Here is a 25514-nt window from a genome sequence, read left to right as displayed (position 1 = left end):
TAAAAATCTGAAACTTTCATATCCCTGTCCCTGGACATTTGGCTTAGCACAGACATGAGAGAAAACATTTAAAAAAAAAAAAATCAAAGAACTCTGAGCTGAGAAAAGACTGGAGAACTCATCTCGTCCAGGCTCTTTGTTCGGTGGCAGAATTAAACAGTGAGGAAAGGAAGTAAAGAGACTTGCCAAGGTCCTAGCCAAGCAGTGACAATGAAATGAATACACAGCCACCCTTAACTCCAAATTCAGCTAATCCAGCTACTCAGATGGGCTTTGGACAAGTCTTTAACACAATATCACTTCAGTGTAGTCTCAGGTCAACAAAAAGCATAAACTAATGACACCACTATTATGGTCTCTCCCTTCTGATTCCTTGCTAGCACACTGCAAATGGGAAGAGTGGACCCTACTTTTAGTTGCCTTTTGAGCCTATTAGGGCTTTTTGCTAGGCAAAATAAACATGCCCAGACCTCAAAAAATGGTTCTATGGCTTCTCAGTCAATCAATCAAATGTTGCATGGTATAGGTCTCATGTATTTTTTAAGTAGCTTTGTCATTTCATTCAGTTTAGCTCATATTATAGAAATAGAATTTAAAACTAAATAAAGACTTTAACACAGAATCTTAGTATTATGTGTGCATTAAAAGAATGAGCTGAGGTCTACCAGTTGACTTGCCTCACTATCTATGGTACTTCTAATAAAAGCAAGCTGTAGAATGATTTCATTAAAAAATAAAAATAAAAAGCCGAACTGTTTACATGTTTGTGTGTGACTGTGGGAACAGGGTAAGATATAGAGGACACACACCAGACTTTCAACATTAGCTAGCTCTATGACACCAATAAAGCCAATGGTAACAACCACCACCACAACAAAAAGTAAAAACAAAAACCCCAAAGCTAGATTCTCATGAAATTATATTTAAATGAAAAAGAAGACTAAAAAGTCCTATCATTGCCTGAAAAATACAGAAAAATTGATTACATACATAAAAATGATTCAAAAGGTACACACAGTTGAAAATCTACTTTGATGAGGTATAATATTTATGGTCAGTCTTTATCTTGGATATATGTGGTTATTCAATTTTTGTAGTAAAACTGAAAAAGAAAAACAGGCTATCTTGATCCAATTTTTTTTGAATAATATATACTAGAGTTTACACAAAATTTCTAAATAAAATGTATGTAAAATTAAACAGTAAATTTACAGAAGTAAAAAGAGAAAGTTTTAGTTTTTAAAAACTAATTAAAAATCAGCTTATTTGATATATTACAATTTGCCAGGTCAACAAAGTACTCTTCTATAGATTCTAATGGGTTGTTCATGAATTCTAAAAATTATCCCTCATGAGCCCTTCACACTCCCTGTGCTGTGTAAACACATGAAGTCCTGCCCATGGCCTGGCTAGATGCCCTGCAGTTCAGTTATGATGGATACTGCTGGATTCCGGTGGCTACAGTGGCTCTGCCCTATAAAAAGTAGCACTGCAGAGAAAGAGCTGGAGCTCCAGACTCACTCTTGACAGTCCCTCAGGAGGATGTGGATGTTCTGCAAAAAGCAGGTGCCCTGTTGCCTTCAGGCACTAGAATTATAAATACTGCCTTTGGAAACTGCCGAGGCCAAATCATGAGTGAAATGAACCGTGGTGTCTGGAGGCTGGATCACTTCCTACCAGCTTTCTAAAGCTTATGAAATAAATATTCATGTTTAACCAAAGGTAAGATAATAAATGGAAAGCAAAATGATTAGTACAAAATATTATAGTGGCAGTCCCAAAAAAGCAGTGGAAAGCAAAACACAGAGAACTCTAAGTATTAATAACAGAAAAGAATTAACAATTGCTTATACAGGTGTCAGCATACCTTTCCTAACAATGAAGAGAATAAATAACTGACAGCTAAGCTTGAAAAGTCTAAGCATCTGGAAAGAAGTCATAGGTGGGAGGAGCTCATTTACTTAGCAATAAAGACAGGACAGATTTCAAATCCAGGACTGAATTCTCAAGCTATGCATCTCTATGGAAAGCAAAGCTAGACACACATCTTTCCCAGTGATCAGACAGGACCTTGTGAAATAATACGTAGTTTTCCTATAGAGACTGAAGATGCTTTGCTAACATCACATATGAACTAATCATAATGCCAAATTATTATGTGGCCAGCAACACACAAATGATGATAGTTTTCATTCTGTAATCCTTCTAATTTCATTGAATTCCCACTTTGCTTCTATTATGACTTTCAAGTCTTTCATACTTTCTCAAAAAGGAGGAGGGCACAGACAGGCAAACACAGTGGTATGAATTAAGAAATGCAATTTGTATTTGCAAGAGTTAATCAGGTAAGAGTTTGGTTCTGAAAGGAAAATTCTGCAATAGCTATCAAGGTAAACTGAGGCTAAGGAAGAATGTTTAAAGATGGGAAGGATGAGAGTGGATGAATCTAATAGATGAGAAGCTGAAGAAACAAGATAGAAATGGCAAGAAAGAGGTACTTCTGGCAATGTCTGGGAGTATTTTTTGGTTGTTCCTGAAACTGGAGGGCATGATAGGCCTACTGAAAAAAGTGAGGACAAGTATACTGGACAATCCTTCCCAATGCAAAATTTTCCCAGTCCAGACACCAACAGCATACCATGCTCCTCACAGTCTAGCCATTAAAAATTTCCTTGCTATATTTTACAACTAAGAATTTTAAACTAATTACAGGGTGGCCCAAATATAAACCAACCAACAGATATGTACTCAGAACTAGACAAGCTTCTCTGTATTTTTTTTTTCTTCTTAACAAGGTAATATACTGCTAGCCTATTCTCTGAATTTCAAATTAAATCATTAATAGACCTTTATAATGCATACTAACTAATGTGTTAGGATTACATCTATCTGTATTCTGAAAAAAATTAAAAAAGTATAGAAAGGCCTCAGGTAGAATTAAAACACATACACACGTTCGCAATCAAAACATACGAAGTTTTTGAGTTATAGTAGGTTATAAAGTATATAATATCACTTTCCAATATATTAAGTTACCATTATAAACACATGCAGGATGAAGTATACAGACAAGCTGAGCAGAACACTACTGTGGACTCACCTTGGTTGGCATTTGCACCCTGAGGCAGAGCATTGGTTAAGTTGGGTAATTCACTGCCGTGATTTCCATCTTCCCATGGACAGACATCAACACTGTTCCATTTTTTCAGCTGTTTTAGCCAGCTGGCCTTCTGTTCTAACTTGCAGTGGGGGTTTAGAACTATACACATCCACAGAGCACCTTAGAAAGAAAAATTTCAAAAATTAGAAAAACAGCTAAAGATAAGCTACTTCAAGATGGACTGAACTCTGACATTTTTATAACTCAATTCTCCTGTTATAAACCACAAATCTAACACAGAATTTAAAGGGAGGGGGAATGAAAGATCCTAAATTGGAACCAAAGACCTAAATACTGTTATATATAAAGATGAAATGTATTTCACTAGGTTAAGAAAGACCTAACAAGCCAGACGCGTTGGTGCACACCTGCTAGCATTTGAAGATTGAGGCAGGAAGATTACCCAAGTTCAAGCCAGTCTGAGCTACATGGTGAGTTCAAGGACAGCTTGTCTCAAAAAAACAAAAAAGTTATGTGGTGGGAGGTAGCAGATAGAAGAGCGTATTTCTGCATGCTCTATCAAGCCCTTCTGCCAGGATGCTTCTGTGTTGGAGCCAGTTGCTTATGGACTAACCTTCCTAAACCATGAGCTAAACTTTATGATGTCTAGCAATGGGAAATCTGATTAATACAGATATTTTAGACAAAAACATTAATAACATGCAAAACGATGAGGCTCAATAGACAATGTCTATACACTGATGGATGCTGCAATATACCATTGCAAATTAGTTTTGCATAAAAATGGTATTTACTTTCTAAAATTATGTTTTTTTACAGAAAAATAATAAGGGCATATAGTTTCCTTATAAAAATTTCAATTTTATTATGTTTATGAATTGGTATCCATAGATACATATGTATATCAATGGAATACAAATAGTTTTGGGCAAAAAGAAAGTAAAATAGATCTTCCAAAAATAAAATTCACAATGAGGTATAGTGGCACATGCTTATAATCCCAGCATTCTTGGCAAAATAATAACTTGAATTAGGCTGTTAAAAGTGTCTGTAATACTACCAAAACTGGAAAAAAAGCCACAAACAAAAAGTTAAATACAAATAGAAGTTAAACAGAAATTAAATCAAAATATTTAAAAAGACTCAATCAAAATAAAGTAGTAAAGACAGAACAGAAGAATGTGGGAGATAAAAAACAAAATTAGATGAGACCTTAATTCAAAAATATTAATTCCATAAAATACGAATGATCTAAATGTATCAATTATAAGAAACAGCTAAGGGGCTGGGGATTTAGCTCAGCGGCATAAGCACCTGCCCTGCAAGCAGGCGGTCGTGCGTTCGATCCTTGGTACCGATAAAAATGAAAAAGACAAAAAAAGACAAAAAAAAAAAAAAAAAAAGGGAAACAGCTAAATCATATTAAAAATCAAGAACAAAGTCTATGTTGTGGATAAGAAATCTAACATAAATGTAGTAACTGCTTTAAAAGTATGAATATATACCACAAAATACTGTCAGACAAATGGCACATTACACAATGATAAAGGTACTCCAATAAAAAAATAACTGAAAGAAAACAAACAAACGTGTAAGTATAGACGCTTCTTTCCTTTCTCAATCACTGAAGGGATAGGTTGACAGAAAAATAGCAAATGCCTAAACAATACTATCAGCCAATTAAACCAAACCGATGTAAACAGAACATTCTACCTAACATTATGTGGCACTCTTGCTTGAGATATCTAGATTAGTTCATTATGTTATCCAAATACTATTGTTTCTACCATGTGTGAACCCTTCACTTACAGTCTTGTTGGAAGACCAGGGGTTTGCAAGTGAGGCTTCCCTGGGCTATCAAGAGCAGGCTCTATGCTTACCTTTTATACCAACTTATCCATAAATACTTATGAATTTCAAAAAATTAGGCATAAAACTTCCTAAATTATAACATGTATTTGTTTTTAAGATTGTAGATAAGAAATCACACAGGTTTGTCATCAGGGGCTACAGACAATAAACAAAAGAACATAATAACTGCTGAATAAACAAAGAAGCATAACTCAATTCACATACATATATTATGCACACACAAAAATTGTATGTGTAAATATATATATATATATATATATACACACAATTATGCAAACAAAAAGTTGGATAGTGATTTCAGAATCTGTATTTCTAGTATAAGGAGTTTTTAGGCTTGCCATGGAGAAGAAATGTTAGTGAATATTTTCCAAATAAAAAGTAATACTATAAAACATTTTAAAAAATTCTTATTGTTTCTATTCAGCATCACACTGAAGATTTTAGCAAGCTCCATAAAACAAGAAAAGCAGATTAAAAGTATAGACTGCAAAGGAAAGCATGTACATGATAACTAACTACAAACAAAGAACTAATATTTACACAGTCACATAAAAGTTCAAAGACAAAATGAAACAAAAACATCTTGCAAATTTATATGCAAAATAGGAACAAATGGATATCAGGAAAGCATCGTTTATATTAGCACTGAAAAATCATGAAATACTTAGTTTACAATTCTATCAAAACTTGTACTTTGCTTAAAATGATTAAACACTAATGAAGAAATCAAAGGCAATTTTATAAAAAGTAGAGAGTTAGGTTAATACATTAAAACACTCAGAATTGTTGATATGTCATTTATTCTCAAACTATTCTATAAAATGAACAAAACAAAACCTCACCCAAAACCCTAGCAGGCACTTACGAACACACTGATAAGAATAAAATAATCAAGACAATTTTAAAGAAGGGCTGAATCAGAAAAAAGAAAATAAAGGAATCAGAGTACCTGAATTAGAGACTTCTAATAAAGTTATAATAATCAAAATGGTATTGTATTTGCAGAAAGATAGGCACAATTATCAATGGATGAGAATAGCAAATTCAGAAAAAATTACACAAATATGGTCGATTCAAGAGAGAAAAGTCTTTTTAACAATGCTGGAATAGTCAGTCATGTAAAAAAAATCTAAATTCACACATACCACAGATCTCATTTAAAAATTAACTTTAAATGAATCATAGACCTAAACATAAAGCTTAAAACCATAAAACTACTGGAAAAATAGTAAAATAATTCTTGGGTTAAGCAAAAATACTACTAGGTGCAGTACCAAAAGCATGATCCATGAAAGAAAAATTAATGAAATGGGCCTTGACAAAATTAAAAACTTTTGCTCAACAAAATACAAGAGAATGAAAACACAGGTTACAGACTAGTAGAAAATATGTGCAACTCATATAGTGTATGTAATAAAAGACTTTACTGCAGAACAAGAAAAAGTGTCTCAAAACTTAGTAAAAAAAAAAAAAAACAACAGAAATAGACAAAACTGAAATGATATATATCAAACCAGGAAAAGACTTGCAGAAAACATAAATAAGTACTAAATGAAAGAAGTCAGTCTGAAAAGATTGCATACTGTGTAATTTCACACTCTAGAAAAGACAAAACTAGAAAACTAAAAAAAAAAAAAAATCTATCTATAGGCAGCTGTCAGGAGGAGAGGACAAATGAATAGGTGGAGCACAGAAGATTTTTTAGTTCATTGAAATTACTTTTATCCTTAAGTATTTATGATATATATTTTACAATCTTTAAAATTAAGTAACATTATTACAGTTATAACCACCATTTACTGGGTGCTTACTACATATTACAGGTTATATTTTTAGGGCTTTAGAACCACTTATCACTAACTCACTACAGTAATTCTCAGTAATCAGAATTACTATGGCCATTTCGAAGATGAATGCCTCAGTCCACTCAAGCAACTATAACAACAATATAAACCGGATGGCTTACAAATAACAAACATTTATTCCTTCCAGTCTGCAGGATGGGAAGTCCAAGATCAAGGTGCCAGTGGATCTGGTGTCCAATGAGGGCCAGTACCTCAGACAGGAGATGGCAACTTGTTGCTGAGTCTTCACAGTGCACACCGTTCCTTTCAGGCCTCTTCCAATTCCATTGTGATCTAACCACCTCCTAATATATCACCCTGGTAGTTAGGAACTCAAACACACGCCTGGGGGAGGGTGTCACAAACATCCCCACCACAGCCATGGGAAGAGGTTGAGGTCTTTTCAAAGCAAATACTAAATATCTTGGCAACTTTAAACAATTTCTGTGACTTTGAGGGAAAAAAATTCATAAAACTCATTTTAGATTTTTGTGCTTACATTTCTCTAATTAAAAAATTTCCATTTTGAAGATTAAGAGAAAAATTTTAGGAAGGCAAGTCCTTATTACTTTGCCTGTAACATTTTATCATTTACCTTCCTAAAGAGATGTTTCATTCTGAAAGGGTGTTCTTAATGTTAGATTCAAGTTCAGAACCATAATAGATATGGTCTTTTATCTTAAAAGTTATCACTACAAAAGCTGTAATTAGCTTTAATAGCCAAGTTAACCAAATTGAGTGAGTCATTTTCCAAATTTTATTAATTTACAGTCCCACTTTGGGCATTTATCTCCTTTCCCTCCAATAAGCCTGAAATATTGGTAATTTAAAATTAAGCTCTTTGATGATTAAACACTTCATTCTGCCATTTTTGTGAAATATTAACCCTTTTAGCATTCACTTAAAAATAGGTTAGAGAACTTGATGAGAAATAAGCAAACCACTTTTAGCAGCTAGCAGAGGACCTTGGCAGCTTGTACGGTGCTGCTGGTTTTTGCATGAAAGATGTCCAATTGTTTGCTCTGAATCAGTGAAAAACAAATTTGATACCTTTACATTGCTTTCCTAGCTACAATGCTGCAAAGCATATAATGCAATTGTCATATGAGTACATATCATCCAGTTTCAGAATGATGTAGGGCACATTCCAGTTCCAGCTTTCTCTATACCCAGCATGCTTTCACTGTATCTGTCCACCACTACACCTAATACGTGCTCAGTGATTTTAGCTGTAACACAAGGCAAAGTAAACCAAAACTAGGAAGGCAATCTTAGTTTGCGATTTTCCACCAAAGTAAATGATCCTAATCCACTTAGCAGACTTACTTCATTCATATCCTATACCACACCAACCAAGTGAACAGAATATAACACATCCTAAAAGCTCTTTGATTACTTCTATAGTCAAGCAAAAGCAGAACGCCAGTGGATGTGAACCTATGCAATCAGCAATCAACAAATGTGGGCAATACGAGCTCACTCTGCATTCTCTACCAGTTTTCCATCAAATATCTGGGTGTACCAACGGTTACCATCATTCTGCCTCATCTTAGATATTGTCTTGTATCTCTAACGAAAAGAAAAATTTGTATCAACAAGTTTTTAAGTGGAAAGAGCAAAATATGGATCACCAGCCACAAGATCTTGGGCAAACCCACTTGGTCTCCCTGTGATAGCATTTCCCTTAAACAGTAAGGACACAGATTTCATCACCTGCCTTAAAGAGACTTCTTAGATTGAACTACTTTTTGCAAACTTTGTTTACTCAGCTCTAAGATGTACACCCCTCGATCCACTTTTGAGTTTAGAAAATTGAGATTCAAGTTCAAATGCAATTTGAGCATTCAAACTGCAAATGAAAAACACCCTTATAAATATTTTTAATGTAATACAATTAAGACAGCAAGTTAAACAAAAAATAGTGATATTGAATACAAGCTAATACTGTCTTCTTATATAATTAATTTCTACTTCCATACAGAAATATTTTAGCTGCTCATTTTCTTTCAGTTCTAGCATGCTTTTAAAAGTGACTTGTGTTCCCACAGATACTACTTTTTCCAGCCTGCCGGGGTCCACACCCTGTGCTCAAAGGGATAGAGTTACTTGAAGGTCTGAGACACTGCGATAAGGTTTCCCTCACTCCTATGGAGGAGCCCTTCTCCATTCATGCCAGTCCCAAAGGAGCTGTTTAACATTTTCTCTACCGCTGATAACTTCATGTCAAAGGATAGGCAAAGGATGCAGTGCTAACGACCTGTGCCAACCTGAAACCTCACTGCCAAAGCGCTTCTCATCTATCACCCACTTTAAATTCCTTTCACAGTCTGAATACCCCAGTTCCAGCTTTCTACATAAACTCAAAACTAAAAGTGATCACACATGATTAGTGAAAGAGAACCTGTAAGTTAAATCAGGTGAAATTTGGCATGAGAATGTGAATGTGAATATGAGAAGAATTATAAAAATTATAAAAAATGAAAATGTGTTCTATTATTTTCATAATTTAGATTTAATTTTGAAAAATATGCAACATAGGCCAACTTGAGATAAAGTTAAGGACATATAAAAATTCAGTATTATGTATTACTCTATTTTACATTTTAGGGGGACACTTGGCATTTGGTAAGTAACCATTAGAAGAAGCATGAAATATTACTAAATTCACTACTACTGTTCTGATTAAAAAACTGCCTTCAAGTTGTCGGCTTAACGTAACAGTGGGTCATTATATCTCACAATCCTGCAGGCCTGAAATTCTCTATTTCTCTCTGCAGGAAAGCAAATGCAGGCTTTCCCATTGAAAGACAGTGCCACAAAGAACTATTCTCACACATGAACTCAGGGCTCCAGAACTGAGCCTTTCAAGAAACAAGTGGATGCTGCCTGCTCATCACTTAGATTATCATCGCCAGAAAATTATCAAATACAGTCTCATTCTCCTGGTCAAATATTTATAAAGATTGCCCAAGTTTAAGAGAGGAACTCACATCTCAGACAGTAGCAAAGTATGTGTGGCCACAATGACCAAAAAAGATTATAAATATGCAAGATTATGAAATGGAAAATTAAGTTATTTGCCATATACAAGTATCCTTGTTTATATGTGAGAATTTTTATCTTCAAAACAATAAATATTAGTCTTTCCTAAAGTTATAAATTAAATAGAAGTGAATTATTCTACTGAATTTATAAGATTTGTAAGAAACAAGTTATTTTTCTTAATTATCATTATTATACAGAAAATTTAAGGACAATTTTTTAAAATTTTGTTTTTACTGATACCTGTTTACAATACATAATGATTATTTTCTTTATGGTGAGTTGGTACATGTGCATAACACATGTTAATCTTTTTTTATATCCTTCCCATCCTCCATCTTTTGGTCTCCCTCTCTCTTTTTGCAAAGGATCTACTTCCCTATTTTCTATTATCTATTTTTTCTTTTGCTCTTTATTTATACTTAAGGTTTTCCATATAAGACAAACCATGTGATATTTAAGCTTGCGTTCTGATTTCACTTAGTATTATGGACTCAATGTATATACATTTTCCTAGAAAATGACTTAAGTTTATCCTTCTTTATGTGAGAGTAGGATGCTACTGTCAATAAATGTCACATTTTCTTTACCCATCCAGCTGCTGATGGACATATAGGCTGCTTCCGTGATTTAGCTATTATAAGTTCTTGTGTTATACTCACAGGTATGCGTATGTCACTATAATATGATGTCTCTAAATCTTTCAGGAGGACACCTGGTAAGTAGAATAGCTGGGTTGAATGGAATTTCTAGTTTTAGTTTTGTGAGGAATCTCCATAGTGTTTGCACGAGTTTATATCCCTACAATGTAGAAAGCTATCTCCTATTCTCTGCACCCTCACCAGCATTTCTTATATTTGACTTCTTGATGATCGCCATTCCTTCTGGATTAAGGAGAAACCTGGTATTGTTTTAATTTTCATTTTTACAATGGCTACAGATAGTGAACATTTTTTCACATATTCATTGGTCATTTACTTCTTCTTCTGAAAAGTATCTATTTCAGTTGCCCATTATTTGATCAGGTCCTTTACTGGGAGGGTGATTTCTTTGCATTCTTTTTATAATGTTTTAAGATTACAATTTGGGGCTGGGGATTTAGCTCAGCGGCATAAGCACCTGCCTTGCAAGCAAGTGTTCATGAGTTCGATCCCCGGTACCGGTAAAAAAAAAAAAAAGATTACAATTTGAGAAATTTTATTAATAGCAAGGCCCCCCAAATTAGTACTGGAGACTGATCCAGCACCTACACACTGGGCTGTATCCCCTGCCCTTGTAAATCTGTGGGTTGTTGGTTTTTTTACTCTTTATTTATATGATACTGGGGATCAAACTCACAACCTCACACTTTCCAGGCAGGTGCTTATGCCACTGAGCTAAATCCCCAGCCCCTGTGAGGGGGTTTTTGTTTTATTTTGTTTTTTAATTTTGAGACAGGGCCTCATTAAAAGACTAAGTTGCCCAAGCTGGATTCAAACTTGCAATCCCCTTGTCTCAGCCTCCCTGAAAGTTAGCATTACAGACATGTGTTGCCACTACCAGCTCCAATGGCAGTTTTAAAAGACTATACAAATTATAGTGCAACTTTAATATACACATATTCTATAACCTGAATCTATTAAATATGAATATTAAATTTTCTCACTGTTATTTACCCCTTCTAATAGTGGAGGAATAAATATATGTAACAGTGGTTCTCAACCAGAGGCTATTCTGCTTCTAGGGGACTTTAGCAGTATAATTCTGGTTGTCACGAGGTACGGAGAATTAATGGTAGTTGGTGTGTAAGTCTCAGGTTGATGCTAAGCTATTAACAGAATGGACCCTCACACATACAAGAATTATGCAGTCCAAATGTGCCACATAGTAGATACAGATATTACACACATATATTTATATATTATATACATATATTTTTTATATATATGAATGTTGTTAGAACAGTTAAATTAAAACAAAATCATTCAACAGTTAAAAAGTGCTATAAAGTCAAGAGAAAAAGGCATTATAAAAAATTAAATAGTGAAAAAGGTATCCCAACACACTGCAAAATTAAGTGCTGGTTCGTACACTAATATTTAGCCCTTCAAGGAAAATCCTAATAATATCATGTTACTTATGTTGGGTTCCTAATTAAATGCTACATTTAAAGTTTTTAAATGTCTATCTTTAGGGTACAGAGATTACTTCATCTAATTTAGCTAACATTACTAAAAGTGAAAGGCATCTACACTTATTTACCTAACAATAACTGCTGCCATTTACTGAATCTTTACCTCACACTAACCCTGTGCTAAATATTTTATATATTTTATCACATTTCACTCTCATGAAACCAAACAAGCAAGCAATTTAAAAGCACTGTCTTGTGGATAAGAAAACCTGAGGTTCTGAGAGAAGCAGAAAAGTGACCCTGTTATTGAAGTATACCAGGATTTGGTCCAAGGTTCATGTTCCCCCCAAAACCAAATCTTAAATACTATGGTGTTTGAGCTTCTATCCAACTTATGTGGTCATAAATTTCTTATGGAAGTTAGGAATCATACGCATTTTAGTCTTTTGGGGGGTGGGGTACTGGGAATCGAACTCATGACTTCATGCTTGCCAGGCAGGTGCTTACGTCACTGAGCTAAATCCCCAGCCCCACATTTTAGTCTTTTGACAGAATCATTTTATTCCTGTTTCAGCCATATAAATATTATCTAAATTATCTAAATAAAATATTATCTAAAATTATTAAGTATTTTTAAATGTACAGTTAATAAGCCAACCCTATCTTTATTTTAACCATGTGTTCTTAAGATACTTAGCCCATGTCTCTCTCACATGTAGGAAATTACATTCAATAAAAAACACAGGTTCATCTAAAGAGTCTAATTAAACAAAACAAAACTGCATTTTTCAGCACTGATAGGAATAGCAAAGAAATAATTTCACTGTAGATTAAAACAGCAGATACATAATAAAAAGCTCAACTTAAGATTCAAGATTGATTATGTGAGTCAGAAGAAATCTGCTTCCCCTGAAAACATTATGACCAGTTCTGTTAGTTAAGTCTACATCAGCACTTCTGGATAATGTGTGTATGTGACTGAGTATGCTTTCTGTCAGGTGGAGTATATTGTTGGGTAGAGTATTATGCTTTGTAACTGAGTAAATCACCTGGGCATTCTTTCTATTGTTAACCCTGCAGTCAATAAAAGCTGCTTTTTAAGTTCCTTCTTCATGTTTTTGTTGTTAATATCAAATCAATTCAGCAATTAAAAGCTACACTTTTTTGGGGGGGAGATAGATTACTGTAATTAATATAAAGGGTATACTTTTTAAAAATAAAAGGCACCCTTTGAAGTGTTTATAAATGTTGCTCTTCTACTGACAGTGGGGAGTAAGGGCAGGTCACGGGAGACAAAACACGAGGACCACCAGTGCTTGTTTCACACATGCATAGAAATAAAGGCTGCTGTATTTAATTTCTACTTTTTAGCACAATGCCTATTCTTATGAGGTAATAGCAGGCAAAGTAAAACAATTATTTTGGTATTTGCAAAGGTTCAATAGATACAAAATGATTCATAATATTAATTGCATTTTTTTGTTCTTAGAGACTATTTTAATAGTCTAGAATTTTATGCATGATCCAATTAACTAATTGTATTTATTTAGGGGTTATGAAATGCCTAATTGCTATCACAAGTAGTAGATCATTGCAATAATTAGTTGTGGTAGCAAAACTACAGTCACAACATTTTTTGGGTCAGTCCACACTAAAACTGTGACCCTAAATAAAGTATTGTTCACAGTATAGTGAAGTCTTAATACTAAGTCACCCCATGTTTGGAAAACCAGTTTAACTGGTAAAAACATTCCTCTTTAAACCTGATATGCTAGTTTTAAATTCATTAAAATATTTCTGGAAAAAATTCAAAATAAAACCTCAAGGATACTGAAAAGAGTTGCGAGACGGCTCAAGTCAAGAGGGCTAAATTCTCAACTGGTACATAACTGGTTAACATTTAACTAGGCTCTGTGAAAATTCAGAGTAAAATAGTTACCTTTTCTTGTCAAAAAAGAAAAACAGACCATAGATATTCCAAAGCAGTTAACTGGTATCCTAGATAATATTCCTCCTGGGCAAACCTGTGGCCCTTAACTGCTCAGCAGTCTTCTCATCCCATTTAATTTGTCAGTGCTGTGGGGTCAACATGCAGGATTGATCAAAAACTGCCTGACTTCATTAGGAGCCTGGTTCTAAAGGACAAAATCAAGAGCTAGCTTCTCCACTCCTCAAATACCTTTCTTCTTTTCAAAAGAGAGAGAGAGGGAAGGAAAGACAGAAAAAAGCAAAGAGAAAAAGAAAACACAGAGGAAGATGATATCTTATTTTGATACATAGAAAGGGGAGTCACTACTTACAGGGACCTGTAACACTGGCTGCTTAACCAAGGCAACTTAAAAACAGGCCTGGCCCTAGCTCTCTATATTAACTTGTTTCCAAAAAAGCCTTGACTGACAGAAAATTGTGTTTAGAAGTGACTTATTTAATTCTAATATATGAAATAGTTTAGATCCTAAAAATTTTCAGAAAAATGCCAGAAGTAAGATTATAAATGTCAGAAGTAAGATTATAAAATCTTACTTCGACAGCTGTCTTAGGCTTACACTTTAATTTTTCTATTTATTGTTTCTTGACTAAATTATAAACTCTCCAATAGAAGCAGCATCTACGACATAAACATTGGATTCATGTTATTCTTCTTGCTGTTCTGGTAAAGATTCAATGGTCCATTACCCATATTTATTTATAAGCACTTTCCTGAGCCACTGGTACAAAAACCCTCTGCATTTAGCAAGCAAACAAATTTAAGACAGAAGACATTTCCTTAAAAAAATCATTATTAATCTACAGTATCATGTTCAAAAATATGCTTTTGTACTATACTTGTGTGAGAATCCAAAGAAAAAGTGATTCTTACAGCATTCTGTTAGAACAGAAATATTTTATTCATAAAAACAATTTCTTAACAAACCGACTTTTCTGTGAAGTTCAGAGAAAATGTAGGATGGGTGTTGGGTTTTTTGGAAAACAGAACGTTTCATTTTGCTCTAATTCATTCTATTACTGAATTAAACTTTGATGTATTAGCCTTGACAAGTGCTTCATGCTGATTGTATTGTGTATGATAGTATAATCACTCCCCATGCATTTCCCACTGGCTGGCTGATTAATGCAATAGATTACCTGCAGCACTGATGGCAAAGGGGAATTGGTGCCCTTCTGTACTCTACATTGTTTGTATTTCAGTGTGTGTGCGTTCAGGCACACCCAGGCACCTATGAGCATCTTGTACATGGCAGACAAGGCTGGAGAAAGCAGAAGAGCAGGGAAAGAGGAAACTGGGAAGATAAATGCCTTTCAGCTGTTTACTATCAGAAATGTACTCTTTCCTAGTTCCGAGCATGTATCTACTATTATACTTTTGCTGTTGTTCATCAAAACACCAACTTTATGCCAGGCAATTTTTTTCATTTTTACAGGAAAAATAACTTTTAAAAAAACTGTGTTACTTTCAGTATTCTAATTAAAACAGAAAGGGAAAAAAGTGAGAAGATCTGAAGAATGGCCACAAAATTACCTTCAATGTCCCAGTACAAAGATACCAAATGACAACAAAGTATTAATACAATGAGTGGTTTAATCTATCAGCTTAGCTGGTCTACATGTTTAATCAATCTGTCATGGTGAACAGGCTACAGGTTATGCTAATAAGCTCATCAGTGATGTATGCTGAAGGGCAGAAGAGGACTTTTGTACTCTTGATACCATTTTTTCAAGCAAGATTTTTCTGTTTCAAATCTGTATTTTGCTCAATTACTTTGTCTGGCATCTTGTCATCTGAACCTCTGATTTTGCACATCCACAAAGGTACTGTACTGTGCTTTTTAATGTAAACTCGTTTGAGACTCTATCTGATACCTACTTTATGAATGCTTTTCCAGATTTACTGAAGCAAATGCTCCCTTGGAATAAATGGGGATGGGCAGCATGACTTAGAACAGGTGTGGTGAACCCTTGAGAGACTGAGTACCCAAACTGCAACCCCAAATCTGCTTATTTATTGCAAAGTGTCAACACTGCAGTTAAACCCAAACACTGAAGTTTTAGTTTAGAAAAAAAGCAACTAATACGCTTGGCTCGTGTGCCAATGGAAAGGATTCTGTGTGCCCACTGTAGCACCAGTGCCACAGATTTGCCACCACTGATCTAGAGCCAACAGGGCCCAGTGATCATGGATCAAAATCAGAGACATCTGGCTTTCTGTGAAAATCATGAAATTGGAATAAGCCACATTTCAACAACTACTGTCATGCACTTGCTTGTTTTGTCACCAGGTCAAAGTCTGAGAAATAACCTAAGACCAGTTATTAACTCACTGAAGCAAGTTAATGTCAAAAGGCACCAATATTTTACTGCATAGGGTTCGGTTCTTAATTTAGCATTGTACCTCCCCTTAAAACATACAAGGCAAATTTATTTAATCATCTTTGCCACATTTTTAAGACTGACTCCTGAAAAGCCCATTGAAGACAGTGATTATCAAGTACACGTTTTTATTTTGTTTCTTTTATCCTAGAAACATGTTTGCAGAAGAAAGCCTAGCACGTAACGTTGTAAAGCCACACTGCTCTGGTTGAGTAGGATGTCTCCAGTATGCTCTTTCACCACCTACTTCCCTAGAGGCTCTGCTGAGCACCCCTGACTAGGGACAACCACTTCTCACTGCCTTGGGTTTCCTTCCCTCAACAGCCGTGAAGCACTGTGCTTGGTGTGAGCACACATCTAGCACACACGGCCTAAGTGAGCTGCTGCCTGTGGCGGCTCCTTCTCTTAATCCAGCTCCTGGCAGCTCAGAAGCCCTGTGAAGCCTTTGGGAATCTTGAACGGTTTAAAATGCAGCCTCTGAGACCTTAAATTTTGTATGCTGCCACTTCAGGCTAAGAAATAGTGAAAGGACAATTGCCTCAGCCTGGCTTTCTTCACTCTTTCTCCCTACTTTCACCTTCCTCTCTACCTAGAACGTACTACAGAACAGCAATCTAGAAAGCAGACTTCCCTCACCAGATTTCCCTTCCATGGGCGTTTCTTGAGGGAAAGTACAGTATTAACTCTTAGGAAGTAGGAAAGGCCAATTAAGAACTTTTCTAGAAATTATTTTGAGAAGAAAAGGACACATTATGCAGATTTGAGATTTCCACTAGCCACTAATGTGAGATTATCTACTACCAATAAATTAATGTTAAGAGACAGATAACATAAAATAAAGGAACTGTAACCCACTCTTCATACATATATCCTGCCTCTGGCACACTTCATTAAAAAGGTGACTATGAAGTGTACTACAATGAACCTTAAGGTATCCCCTAGCCAAGTCTCCATGGTCTGTAATTAGAATAGTTTTATAAAAACATAATGTATCTACATTTATTATAAATTACCTAATTGTATACCTAAATAATTTAGACAATGACTATCACTAAGAATCTTCTATTGGTTAGGAAACAGAATCTAATCTAACTAATATCTTTTAGTCTTAAGAATCTGCTATTTTCTATTACTACACTAAAATGTTTTTCTCTGTTTCTGCTCTTTTATGTATAGGCCACTCTTAAACCCTAGAAGATGCAACTGATAGAGAAGGATAGGCAATACTATCACACAAGAAGTATTTATCACAGGTTTGCTCACAGAGAAATTCACATTCTCTTTTTTGGCTAACTTCTGACTCAAACTAGAAACTTGTCAGCCTACGTAAAGATGCAGAGAATAAACTTTTCCCATCCTCACGGCAGTGCACAACTCAGAGGCTTCTGGTCCAAGAATTCAGAGTTCTCCGTTTCAAGAGACAGAAAGCAGTAGGACCATACAAAAAGAACCAGCCCCTGGTAGTAAGAAGTCGGCCATCCAAGAGCAGTGCTGGAGGGAGGCGAGATTGTATGGAGACAAGAGCTAAAAAAACAGAAACAGAGACTGGTGCAGAAGCACACTTCCCATTCTAGAGCAGGACAGTCATGTGCAGGAATGGGCTGCAGAGCCCACAGACCTGTGAGATCATTAAGTATTGGTAACTGTGTTATTAGGGCAAGGTACAGGCCAGGGCAGACAGTGAGCTAAAGGTCCTTATTGGTTCCTTAACAAAGGGGGCTAGAGAATGAGATCAAAACCTTGCTGCATCCCATCTGTACCGTCCAGTCATCTGTATTTCTGACAAGCTGAAGTTAGTATAGAATCTCAGCAGCATATATCTGGCTATTTTCCATCAGTGTGCTTGTTTTCTCAAAGAATCTGCAGGTCAGAGTCCCTATAAACAGAAGTGCAAATGAGTGACTACACTGGAGTAGGTAAACGGCCACCTACTATAGCCAGGATGGTGGCACCATGGGAAGGCAGTCGGGTCAGCCAGCTTTTCCACTGCAACCTAGGCAACAATTGTGCCTCTGCTCTGCACAGAAAACTCATGTGCCAGAGAGGCGTTTAACAATCATTTAAAATAAACTGATGATATTATCTAGGCTGGTGATTAAGTTTCTGAAGTCACCTAGGATTAAATTCTTGTTCTGGTACTATGACTTCAGGTAAGTTCTCTAGACTAAGTCTTTGCTTCAGTTTTCTTGCCTGTAAAATTAGGTTTAGAAATTGCCCCCTATCCCTACCTCCTAGGATTGTTTTAAGGATAAATAAATTAAGGTACGTAGCCAGGTATGGTTGCACATGCCTGCAATCCCAGAAGATGGGAGGCTGAGGCAGGAGGATTGTCAGGGCTAGCCTGGGTTACATAGTAAGTTTGAGCTCAGCCTGAACTACATAGTGAGACCCTGTATCAAGAAAACAAAACAAAACAAAAAAGTATGCAACAAAATGCCTGACATGATGATGTTGGCAACTGTATTATCATGAAGACCTGAAATAAAATGGGAAATAAACCAAACCAAATATATATATATATATATATATATATATATATATATCCTATGAAGTCTGTCTACTCTCTCCACCCCCTCCCCTTTTAAGTAATAGTGAAAACAATAACATTAGACTGAAAATTTTAAACCGTATTTTTGATAATAAATTTCAAGCTTGTGTACCCATCTCCACAGAACTCATTCCTGTTTTGTTCATTTTGTCTCTTTTTTCTGAAGTGTTAGCACTGTAACTTAGCTCCATGTACATCTTATACAATCATATTAACTTCAGTCTATACACATTTTGGTTCTTATTTTCCAATGTAATTTAAAATGAAATTACTTTATCAAAATCTCAACTCAATATGAATGTTCTAATTTTACATCTGCTAACATTTCCATCTCTGTACTCCCTCCACAGCACCACCAACACTAAAATCAAATATCAAATGTATCTGTTCCTGTGGACACAGCAAGTGATTAATACATACTGTTGGAAAGACCACCATAAAAAGACTAGAAAGAAAAGTAAAAAGGCATCAGCAATGGTAACAGTGGTAAAGCTGTACTCTCCTCTTGCCCAGAGGAAGACCAACCAGTAGGTAGCAAGAAATCCCTGATATGTGGCAATCAAGACTGCAGTCAACACGGACAGCTGTCTCAAAGTTCCCAAGCCCACAATGACATCTTGCTGCTGCAAGGGAGTTATAGGGATTCCTGTTTTCCCTTTTGCACCAGCAAACAGCTAACTCCTTACAATGGCAAACCACTTGAGAATGCTTCCTAGTTCTCAAAGAGAAGTAGTTACTCCTTAGCCACTCATGAACCACCAATAATTTAAAAAGTAGAAAGCCTAAATTGAAATTTACCATGGGAACTAAAGAGCTCAAAACAGTAGGGGGAGTTATCTGAGAAATGTAAGATGGTGTTCCTCAGGGATTTCTTCATAATTATCTCAACTGCACAAGCTTTAGAAATTTATTTCTGGCTATGCACAAAGACTCTCCTAGAAGATCATTCTGAATATGTGACTTATGCATGTTTTCTGCTTTATTCAAAAATAATGTTTTAAATTATGTGTATTTGTAATACAGAATAGTGATGTTAGTTTTGGTTAATTAGTGCATGCATATAACCTATCTATAAAAAATAGATAAATTTATAAATACTACCAGTGCTATTTTGTATGTTACTTAAAATAAAGTTTCCATTAAAAAGAGAAAAATGTCAGTGCTTGTATTTGGGATGATAGACGGGACGGCATTTGGGGTTCATGAACAGGTAATTTTTCATATTTTGAATAAATGTTGTCCTACTGAGTGTTGTTAGATAGTCTGATTCCAAGTGCCCTGAACCTGTACACCATGCCACCTAGGACCCTAACCTGGAATGTGATAGCTTGCAGCTTCAATACAAGTGGTCAAACTAACCTTACAATGAAATTCAATCAAGAAAAAAAAAAGTCTAAAACTATAGCATTTTCATTCACAGAGAGTTTGGTCCTCAAATGAGAAGATTTAAAAAGAATTCCACAAGATACCATGTAGTTCTTACGTGCTTGGTGAGCAGATCATAGTATAGCCCATCCTTTCCTTGGGAAACAGGATTTAGATTTAGATGCCACAAAGCAAAGCACATAAACTCATCTCAGAGAGAAAGCTAAGTGCTTAAAACTTGAGGAAAACCATATAATTCTTAAAATCAAAATTTTAAGATTTCTTCCTGGTGATAAAACTGTAATTAAATCTTATTTAACTGTTTCCTCTAATGACATCCATTTTAATTAGGTTTTAATAGACTGGCAGCCACAACCTATCGTTTTATGAAGCAAAGTAAAATTACAGTCTAGAAAGACATTTAAGGAAAGAGACCCATCAACGCAGATGAGAGGTTAGGATCTATCCCTAAAGACCCCCCACAGTAATTAAGTGAGCTGAACAGACAGCCATTCGGGCGAACAGTAGGTGTGCTCACCACCAACCAGCACGGGGTTGTTCTTTGAAATCCAACAGTTATTTCTGGGATCTGCTTTTCAGAAAACGTGCATTTCCCTGAATAAAAGACTCCAACTATAGGAGTATGTGTCCTCCAGTTTCTACCAAATGTGCAGCCTCTACCCTATGACAACAGAACTGTCTTAAGCTTGTAATGTATACTTTTTCTTATAAAGGGGTTACGATATGACATTATTTATCTTGAAAATACCATCATATGTTTGGGAAAATGAACATCATGTACAGAAAGTAAAATTAGTATCTGAAAAACTGATTCATGTACAGGATAAATGCATCTGCAAATGTGATGCATTAAACAAGATCTTAATAGCGTGCATCTGTATCTATTTCATACATTATGAAAACCAAGGACTAAATCACGAAAATTAGCTCAGACCAAATGAATACCACAGGCATTTATATATTAAAAAAGAAAAACAGAATAATCAGTCTCTGTATTAGCAAGAGGATGGGGGAGAGATGGGCCTGTGGCTACCACAAATACATTTGCATATATTTATTTGAAAGGGGAAAAGTTAAAATGAATGTGTTCTTTTTAAAGTAAGTTTGAAATATCAACAATTTATAATTTTCATAAATCAAACAATAAGAATGTTAGAAAGAGATATCTGGCCCTATGAAAAAGATTTTTGTAATTTCTGAGCCAACAATCTGATGACTCTATATCTCTCCTGCCAAGAAGCAGTTACTTGGCTAAGATACTCTCACTTATACACTCTCATCAGATGAAAGCTTCCATGCCAGAAATCCTTTTTTGTTTTTTTTTCCTGGTATGTTGGCCACTGCCAGAAATGGACCCATCGAATCTACCGGTGCTAAGGAGTTAAGCATCTGAGATTTAATTTAACAGTTTCAGCTTTATTAAGCTGTCACAGAGCAACCCCACTTTGATAACAGTAGCTGCTCCAATTATGGCTTGGTTTAGGGTTGACAAGTATAATGATTCATTCATGGCACATGAGAAGCAATAAAAGGTTGTTTTGCATTACAGCTTTAAAAATGTGGGCACTTTTTTCATTTAATTTGTCACTTAGCTTTTGCTAAGAGGACATTTAAATTGCAGTAAAAGGCAAATGGGGCTTTTAGTTTAAATGTAATCCCCATATTTAAATGATCTGTAATGGTGCAGTGTTGGAGTGGGAACACTATTGTCTCACAGTGGGTCCTGATGGTGACATGTGACATTTGTATTCAGGTCCTGTATTATCCATGTGGCTAAAGGGCTTCCAATTTCATTTCACAGCCAGAAGCCTGCAGAAAACACCAATTAACTTGCAGATCCCATTTGCCGACAAAACTCAGCCTCTTCTCAATGTCTGGCATCTGGCAGTGCTCAGCATTTAATTCCAAAGCAGAGCCTTGAAGCAATGTGAGCCCTGTGTAGGGGCACAAAGTCAAATTCCCCCATTTTATTAAGAAGCAAAAGCCTTTCCTTTGTAGTCTAGAAGGAACTTTTAGTTAATTTTTTGGTGAATGAATACTAAGATGTGATAACAATTGTTACTTGTATGTGGGATTCTTCACAAAACTTAGAACCCATTAAAATGGCAAGCGCCATTTTGCCATTACAGTACACAGGAGAATTTCTAACAGTTTAATAATGATGGACGGGGTAGTGGGAGGAACACAAGAAACTGCCTTCTTCATCCTAGTCTGAAATCAAGAACTTGTATAAAGCCTGGTTCCTAATTAGAAAGTAATCCTTGGAGGGCATGGCTAGAGTCAGCTGGTAAAAACTTCTACCCAATGAGAATTTATACTTTTGATTAAGGATTGAGATACGTAATTTTCAAGCCCCACTTGGTAAAATGAGATGTGACTATGACTTAAACGTAAACACTGTAAACTTTGACTATGTCACTCATTCTGGTTTTTTTTTTTTTTTTTTTTTTAGTACCAGGGTTCAAACTCATGACCTAGCACTTGCCAGGCAGGCGCTTATGCCGCTGAGTTAAATCCCTGGCCCCAACTTGTTCTGATTTTGGTAACCAAAATATACAGGTGGTACTTTCCAAATCATTTATTTATAATTCTATGTTTTCTAAGCACTAAAGCTCTTTTTTGTCCCTACATGGCCCCTTTTCACTGTAGTTCCTTAACGTTGATTCTTTCTACTTTTATAAGCCAAACAGTCAATTCAACATGTAATACAGTTATAAAACTGAAGAGGATTTATTTGGAAAAGTAAAAATTCCATATCCTATGAAAACGTTTGTTTAAATGATACATTACTTGAGTTATTTAACAACATACTGTGGCCCCAAATATCATTCCAACCATGGAAATTATATACTACAGTTATAGATGGATTTAAATTCTGACTAGGGGAACCATTATTTCAGGAGACTCATACAAAATATCAAGATTTGAGTTTTCTAAGATACATTTTTTTTAAAATGCTAGGAAAAAACATTAACAAGTATTTACTATTTGGCAAATGGATCTAAACCTCCTAACCTCCCTGGACTTCAGTTTCCTCGTCCATAAAACAGTTCATCTCAAAAGTCCCAGATTCCAATTATGGTCATACTGTACCTTCGGAAACGACAGCTTCTCTTGGTCTAGACCTGGGATCAACAAGCACTCAGCTCTAACTCTGTGGCAGCCAAATATAAATATTCAAACATGGCAAAGGGACTCCAAATTTTAGCTGAACTGATTATCTACTAATCTACAAACAAGCAGCTCTATATTAAACGACTAGATTAAAATAATATCTCCCCACCATGTATTTAAAAGTAAGTACCCACATTTACTTTCCTCAAGGAAAAGCAACTCCCCTCAAATCCTGCTAAGGCTAGCTCAAGTCCTCATTCTTCTTCTTCTTCTAACCAGCAAATACTGGCAACAAGTTCATCAGCAATACTGCAACCATATTTTTAAAACATTCCACTGTGGTCTTTCTCCACACAACCAAATGGTACTCTGTAGGAAGCATATTTACCCAGCTCATCCCAGAGCTGCCTGTATTTGTCAGTCATCGCAGTGCCTTGTTGCCTCCAAAGTGACAGGCGAGGGTCAGCCATGAATTGCTCTGTTATCAAGGTCAACATACGGGCGCCATTGGAATCCCTCATTTTCAACATCTCCCGCACCTGAGGGGAAAGCAAACCTTTAGAAAAATGTTGAAAGAAAGAAAGGAAAGAAAGAAAAGAAGGAAGGAAGGAAGGCCAACTTCCTCAATAGCAATATGAGAGACAAACCACTTTTCCCTTTCTTGTCTGTGTGTGTGCGCGTGTGTGAGAGACACAGAGAGACAAAGAGAGGCAGAGGCAGCTTCACACCAACCCTTTTAAGCAAATAGAAGTAGTTAAAATCTGATCTCTATCCTAAATTTCAATTTAATCAGAGAAATGCTCATTGATTCTGCTTAGAAACCATGAGGAAAGTTTCTCTTACTTTCCAATTCCAAAATTTTTTCCTTGTGTTTTACACATATGATTAAGGTAAACGATTAAACTGTGTTTCATATGTCAAGTATAAGCAAATTTTTGATGCCTCCATCAAACTATCTCTTTTACCTAAACTGAGTACACTTAGTGGTCAAGATTATATCCCAACAACATAGATAAAAGGGTAATTTTTCAAAGTAATATGATAATGTTTTAACTTTTTTGAGACAATTTCATATACCATATAATTCATCAACTTAAACTATAAGGTTCAATAATTTTTACTATATTCACAGAGGTGTACAAAAAGTCATTTAGTTTTCTAGATAAATTAGTAATTTTAAAGTCTTTTGCTACATTTTTGTAATGTAAAGATCAGCACACAGTTGCCCCTCACTATCATGGAGAATGAGTTTCAGAAGCTCCTGAAAATACCAAAAGCTGTGGATGTGCAAGCTTCTTCCATAAATGACACAGTATTGCACATAACCTCTGCACATATTCCTGTCTCTTCGAATTTCCACATTACAGCACTTATAATACTAGCCATCATTGGTTATACTGTATAGTTTAGAGAATAATGACAAGAAGAAAACTCTGTACATGTTCAATACAGATATAGTTATCACTGTGGGTCTAGCTACATCTTCAGTCTGCTAAGGCAGACTGTGGATCCAAAGGGCCACAGACATTCACTCAGGTAAGAATGCTCTCAAACAGTAAGAGGAAATTATCCAGGATATGGGATTCAAGAACTCTCTTCCTCTGTTTGAATGATGCACAAAGAATAATCACTGACTTAATAAACTTACTTGGTGTCTCAAGGCAGAACCTCAAATTCTATCCTTTTTGTGTGCTCTACAGTTCAGATAAATGAAAGAATAGAAAAAGAAGGATAAGTCTGCAGGAAACACTAAATGAACTCATCCATTCTCAAAGTAGCTATGTATTCAACAAATAAGCTATGTATTCAACAAATAAGAATCCTAACTGAACACCAGCTGTGACTGTAAGAAATCAGGAAACACTAAATGAACTCATCCATTCTCAAAGTAGCTATGTATTCAACAAATAAGCTATGTATTCAACAAATAAGAATCCTAACTGAACACCAGCTGTGACTGTAAGAAATCACTGGAGCAAGGTGCCTAGCTGTAGATAAGAGAAGAGGGGGTTCTACTTTTCAGGATTCTCCTCATGTGAAAGGCAAGTAAAGGAGGAAGTGGCAGATCAGCAATAAACACAGAAACCCAACAGATCCTGCCTCACA

The 25514-nt window shown here is 35.6% G+C and overlaps 1 protein-coding gene across 2 annotated transcripts in view; it reads right to left on the bottom strand.

The window, feature by feature from the left end:
• The window catches only part of Zswim6 (zinc finger SWIM-type containing 6), a 180957-nt gene that overhangs the window by 20132 nt on the left and 135311 nt on the right, over positions 1-25514 (bottom strand). For both annotated transcript variants that reach the window (XM_063258220.1, XM_063258221.1), the window contains exons 4-5: positions 23797-23947; positions 3101-3280 (exon numbers count right to left, since the gene is read on the bottom strand). In XM_063258220.1, the coding sequence (XP_063114290.1) occupies positions 3101-3280; positions 23797-23947 (331 nt within the window). The remainder of the gene's footprint in view (positions 1-3100; positions 3281-23796; positions 23948-25514) is intronic.

This window comes from Cavia porcellus, unplaced genomic scaffold (genome assembly GCF_034190915.1).
Source record: "Cavia porcellus strain 051 isolate PalLab524CR breed Dunkin Hartley unplaced genomic scaffold, mCavPor4.1 scaffold_11, whole genome shotgun sequence".
NCBI lineage: Eukaryota > Metazoa > Chordata > Mammalia > Rodentia > Caviidae > Cavia > Cavia porcellus.
The sequence above is the reverse complement of the archived record's forward strand: the minus strand, read 5'-3'. Positions and strand labels throughout refer to the sequence as shown.